This window comes from Arachis duranensis, chromosome 8, assembly GCF_000817695.3.
Source record: "Arachis duranensis cultivar V14167 chromosome 8, aradu.V14167.gnm2.J7QH, whole genome shotgun sequence".
In the NCBI taxonomy this organism is placed as follows: Eukaryota; Viridiplantae; Streptophyta; class Magnoliopsida; order Fabales; family Fabaceae; genus Arachis; species Arachis duranensis.
This window is the reverse complement of record NC_029779.3, coordinates 10,391,129-10,397,484: the sequence shown is the minus strand read 5'-3', so window position 1 is coordinate 10,397,484 and position 6,356 is coordinate 10,391,129. Positions and strand designations below refer to the sequence as shown.

The window sequence follows — 6,356 nt, the reverse complement described above, 5'->3', positions numbered from 1 at the left end:
AATGTTTAGCTTTTTTTTTTAAAAAAAAATAAAAAATAAAAAAACCACTTCTCAGTGTCAGTGTAATTCATCAAGCAAGAAAATATATTATTTTATTTTATTTTATTTTATTTAAAAAAAAGACAGAGAGAATTTCGGGAAGATGTCGGATATAATAAGGATTGTGTGTTTGACCTTGACTCGTTTAAGTAAATCATAGCCACTCATCCCAGGCATGCAATAATCCGTCATGATCAAATTCACTTTCATTCCCTGCATTCCAACAAAATGTATGTTCAAGCTTCAACATAATTAAGTTAATTAAGTTCAAATCAATGTTCAAATATGGGTGCTGATTAAGATTATTGAAGGTTCATGATGAAGATTCTAGCCAGAACACGCAATTATATAAATGCACCTAATATATATAACTTTGATCTCTTAGATATGAATATATAACTGATAATTAAGGTATGCAAATATATACAAGGGAGAATGAATTGATGAGTATATGTGAATATGAATTCTAATCATAAAGCATTTTTTATGCCTATTATGCATGCGTGGCCTAATTAAATGAATAGAATTGAAGTTGACGTGACAATGAAAAAAAAACTAAGAAATTGCATAGAAATAAAGTAGGTTTAATTGGTTGAAGAGAAAAATTTTATGAATGATTTTAATGCAAAAATGCATACATAAACTTTTACAAATTTAATTTTAATGTACTGTTAATATAAAATTATTTTACATGTACTTTTAAGCATATAAAATAATTATATTTTATATTAATTGGATCAATGATCATCCAAAAAAATATATTATAATTGCACAATTCCATAAAACATTTTACATTGTGATAAAAATTTATAAACTCAATTTTTACCCTGAAAATACTTTCATTCCGTTTTCACCCAACCAAACATATATCCTAATTCCTAATGGTAGGTAAATTATGATAAGATTTCCTTAATGAAGTAATGAACTAGTTTTTTTTTATTTTTATTATTTTTATGTGGTTCTACAACAACTCTATCTCAAATTATATATCCTACTCCTCGTGACTCAATATTGTAACAAGTTTCAAGTCCCTTCTTGTCACATTGTCAGAAATCAGAACTTCGAAACAAACATTCACGAGGAAATTAAATAATAAATAGATATAATTGCAGGTGTTTCCTAATTAGCTTGTTAAATCAATTGTTTCGTAAACGATAATAAATTGGGTATCATATCATATCTATGAATAATAACTTATATGTACGGAAACTAATTAAACACATAAAAAAGCGGGCATGAAATGAAATTTAGACTTCAACAAATTAGAGACCACTATAATATGTATATCATAAAATTAAATTCTAACATATAATTAAGGAAGAAGAATAAATTAAACCTCTTGTTGTAATGGGTGAGGAGAAGGAGAAGAATTAGAAAATGATGAAGATTCTGAAGAGGTTGATGAAGAAGAACTATTATTATTATTATTATTTTGATGTTCATCATCATCATCAACAAGCCCAAGATATTTCAAAGCCTTGTCACCAGAGTCCACACATGTAACTGCATATATATATATATACCGTACATTAATTGATGACAACACAAATTGAATAAATCATAAAAAAGTTTTCCTCAAAATTGAAATGGCATCATATCATCAACATCCAAATTAAAAGCCAAGGAGTTAAGTAAGAACATAAAATAAATAAATAGTACCTTTGCATGAAGAATCTCTAAGGAGCCTCTCCAAGAGTTTTCTATCAATGACACTATCATCAACTGCCAAGACATGAAAATGTTGTTGTTGAATCTTTGTAGTATCAACAAGCTCCATCTCTTCTTCTTGTTGATCTATCTATGTATAATGTTGTATGTTGTCTCTTGCAATATCTCTCTATGTATCTATATATGTAATTCAGAGAGAGAGAGAGAGAGAGAGAGAGAGAGAGAGAAACGTGATGAATGAGAATGAGAATGGAAAAAATGAAATGAGAGGTGGAATGTAATTATCCCGTGAGACTCTTTTTCCTTTTATTATATAATAATAATAATAATATTGATGTATGAGAGAGAATGAAATGAGAGTGAAGAATCGTACTGTGTTGGAATAGTGAGAGTGTTGTTTTTATGTGCGATTCAATGCTAAGATCTTCTCCTTAGATTCTCTCTCTCTCTCTCTTTTTTAATTTGGATCTCATTCATTCCAACCAAATTAAATCACAATTAAAAAATAATATAATATAATATGAGAAAGAAAAAAAAAACTAAAAATTGCACCAAATTTTAGCAATAATAAAACGGGTCTAAAGTAATCTTTTCTAACAAAGTATCAACGAAGAAAAATTTTAAATATAATATTTTTTCACTACAAAAAAGAGTTATTTTAATATTTTATTTTTAACATCATAATTAAATATCAAAATTAATATATATTTTTTATAAATATCACAAATATAAAATTCTCTTTATTTTTTTTATGAATAATTTGACCATAGGAAATTATTTTTTAATTTTGACACTCATTTATTTTTAATTTATTCTACTATTTCTCTTCTTTTTTGGACTCAATTTCAATATCACACTGCTCTCAGTTTAGGATCATACTACTCATTCTTTATCTTCAAAATCTCAATTTATTCTTCAATTTCAAGATCTCATCTCATTTTTTGTTAAAATTTTTTGTTGAGAATATTTTATGGTCAATAAGTGTCAAAATAAATAATATTTTTGACGGTTAATAAGTATCACAGAAAATATATTATCGAATTTTTTTAACAAATTATTTTTGACAGCCAATATTTATCAAAATAAGATTTAAATTTTTTTCACAATTACTTATATGTTAAAAATATTATTTTTGACAAAATTTTTATTAATATATTTTCATAGTTAAAATAGTGTCAAAATTTGTTTTTTTGACAAATTTTAATTCTTTTTTTACATCTATAACTCTAAAAAATAATCTATATTGTTGTAGTGTTTTTGGCAAGAAAAAAATTAAATGAAGAGATACGGTAGTTTAGTTTCCAATCTTTTAACAGGAATTAAGTGCTGAGGATTTATTTTCTCTAAAGTAAAAATAAGATCCCAAGATCTTTGTTCCCATTCGGTCATGATGATTATGATTATGATGATGATCCAAAGATTGTTGATTTTGGGTGCGGATATGATCAAGTTTTACTAATTGTGCACAAGCACATGACTTTGAAAAATTAAAGCAACCTCCTTAACTTTTTTCTAACTAATTAAACTGCTATTAATCTTTTCAACTTGGCAGTGATTTAGTGGGGTTTATTTTCTTCACTTTCATAACTTATTTTATTAATCAATACCCTTCCTTGACCACTAGGCATTCCTTTTACTATTTAATATTTTGATTCCCTTTACTAGTAATTTGCCAATGTATGTGAAAATTAACAGTGCATTAAATCTAAATGCAAGCATTTGGTGAGATAATTAAGAAGACTTTACTCAAAATTACCTCAGCCTACCTTAGCTTAATTAGGTAGTATTTCTCTAAAGAAATGTAGGATGTGACACCTTGTTCATTATATTAGGACCATTTTCTTTTTCATCACTTTTTCTTTATGAAATATAGAGCAATATAATTTTAGATGCATGGATGGAATATAAATTAAATCAATACATGTAATGAAAAGTTTTCACTATGTTTTTTGTTGTTATATATTTTAAGTAATTCTGAACCACTTGCTAGTATAAGTATATATCATTTTGGTTTTATTTTATATTACGTTTTAATTTTGATGCGCTTACAGTGTAAAACGTTTTATATAATTATGGAATCACATTTTTTTTAGATAACTATTTACGTGATTAATATAAAATATAGTTATTTTTACTATGTAACATTACGTAATTAGATACACGTATAAAATTAATTTATGCTGACACTTGCATCAAAATTAAATTATATGTTTTGTGCATTTAGCTTTCTCATATGCTCATGCCAATCAACTTGATGCTGTAATTTTTTTTCTAATTGTGACATTTCATAGTTTTTCTTTTGTTATTCTTTTCCTTGTTAGAATGATAACCTAATCTAATTAATATGGGTAGCTACTTTGCACCCAAAATTACGCAAACAACAATAACAAAATCTTTATGAAATCTCACCGAATATCACAAAAAGAGATGTGTGCTTACCTGAAATTGGACGCAATGTTGACATCGTCCTTCATGACTCATCCAAAAATTTCCTTGCAATCAATTTTCAATTTCAACTACAGTAGTACGAGTAACAAATTAAGAGTACAAATTCTAGGTAAGAGTGAATTTTATCATGCGAAATTTTTATATCTTTTGTTAACTATATATGGTTATTGAAGACGTACTTTAATTTGATGAGTGAAATAGTTAATTTAAAAATTTAAAATTTTTATATTTAAAATTATAATAAAACTATTAAAATTTAATTTTTAAACAAACAAAATCTCTTCTTTAAGTATAATTAAATAGTTTATTTTTTATATCTTGACTAAAATTTTATACGATTATTTAATTAAATTTATTATTTAAAATATTTTTTAACAGTAAATTTGAATTATTTTCTTTTTCCTGATGATATTACAATGCATAATTAGTTATATATACAAACTTTTTTTTAGTGACAATGTATGAAGATTATATTTTAAATAAAAAACAATTTTTAATTTTTCTCGCAACCATTTCTCACATATTATATTTAGAACTTAGTTTTTTTTTTTAAATTATTGGCAATTATTGGCAGAAAACCATACATGATTATACTATATAAAATTTTCACATTAAAAAAATAATGTTACATGAGCACAATTTAATATTTTTATTTAATAATTAATCAATAATATTTAAAATTATTAGAAAAAAATGATGATAGATTTTAGACTAAAAATATTGACAAATACAAATTAAAATTATTGATTTTTTTTAAATTATCCGTAAATCTCTCTGCACTCTTACAATAATAGTTCACTTTGGGTAAACAAGTCAAATCACCAAATCCAACAAGAAGATTATAAGAATTTTGAGAAGAATTGAAGATCTACCAAGCATAGAGAAATGAAAATTGATTGGGGGACCACCATTTATACAAGAATGTTCACACAATACACATTCCATGAGTTCAAAAAATAATACCATTAATATTGAGATGATAATAAATAGTAAAGGGGACAAGAAATGAAATAAAAGCAGTGAGTTGGGACCAAAAGTTAGGGTCCCACAATGCAAATATACGAAATCTTAGGTGGGTCCAAGCAAATATAATCCTTTTGTAGGGTCCACAAAACCCATTCCTCTCTTGTGACATATAAGTAGATCTTTCATATTTGGAATCTGTTCCCATCGAGGGTGTCCAAAGAAGAAGGTTTTTCCATTAAAGGGCTCAGTAATTTTGTTCAAAGTCCAATTTTTTTCTTCTTCTTTTTCTTTATTCTTTTATTTTTTTTTCACTTGAGTGGGGGACCCAATTGTTGTCTGCCACGTGTTATTTTCTTTTATCTGTAGACTTAATCATCGTCTGACATTGGGAACAGGGTTCTGACGTGGTGACATATGAACCGTCAGATAACATCACTATCATTCACAATCATTTTACTGCTTTTACTCTTTTTTTTTCACCTTTCATGTTTTCATTTTTATTTTTAGAATTTAACTAAAGAGTGTATTAAAAGTTGATTAAGAAAATGAAAACAAAAATATTTTAATTTTTAATATATTCAATTCATAAATTTTATATTTGATTTATATTTCTAATTCAAATTTATTTTTAATATTGTTAAAAAATACTTTTAACATATTTGTTAACACAAACTCTTAATTCTATAATATAAAATTATAATAAAATAGTCCGGCTAATTCAACCCTTAAATCTAACTAAATTGCGATTTCGTCTCAAATATATATTTTTTTCCTAATCAGTTGCATTGATAAAATTAAAAAAATATTCACATAATTAATAATATATTTAACGATTTATAATACTATTTTTGTGAAAAAATATTTTTACGGGAATATGTATCTAAAATTAAAGGACCACTGTACTCTATTCTTTGGCAACGCCCGCCACATAAAAGTATAGGATGAAATAAAATGGCAACGAAAAGTCAAAATATATTGTAAATAAATAATGAAGGACGCAGAAAAACACTCGACTAGATGCCTAAACAAAAACGAAAAACAAACATATCTAGATTCTAGACGCCATGTACAAAATATTTAGTTGTGATTTCATCTCAATTTTTTTTAATATTAAGGAGATAAAAAAGGATAAAATTTATTTTATTTAATATTTATTAATTATTATATATAATAATTAATAAATATTAAATAAGATAAATTTTAATTATTTTTTTTTGGGTAAAATATTAAATTGG

The 6,356-nt window shown here is 25.3% G+C and overlaps 1 protein-coding gene across 1 annotated transcript in view; it reads right to left on the bottom strand.

Annotated features, from left to right (window-relative positions):
* The window catches only part of LOC107460721 (two-component response regulator ORR9), a 2,864-nt gene extending 927 nt beyond the window's left edge, over positions 1 to 1,937 (bottom strand). Inside the window, exons 1-3 of the mRNA XM_016079111.3 lie at positions 1,699 to 1,937; positions 1,376 to 1,542; positions 175 to 252 (exon numbers count right to left, since the gene is read on the bottom strand). Coding sequence (XP_015934597.1) covers positions 175 to 252; positions 1,376 to 1,542; positions 1,699 to 1,816 — 363 coding nt within the window. The 5' untranslated portion in view covers positions 1,817 to 1,937. The remainder of the gene's footprint in view (positions 1 to 174; positions 253 to 1,375; positions 1,543 to 1,698) is intronic.
* Between the last annotated feature and the right edge of the window lie 4,419 nt (positions 1,938 to 6,356).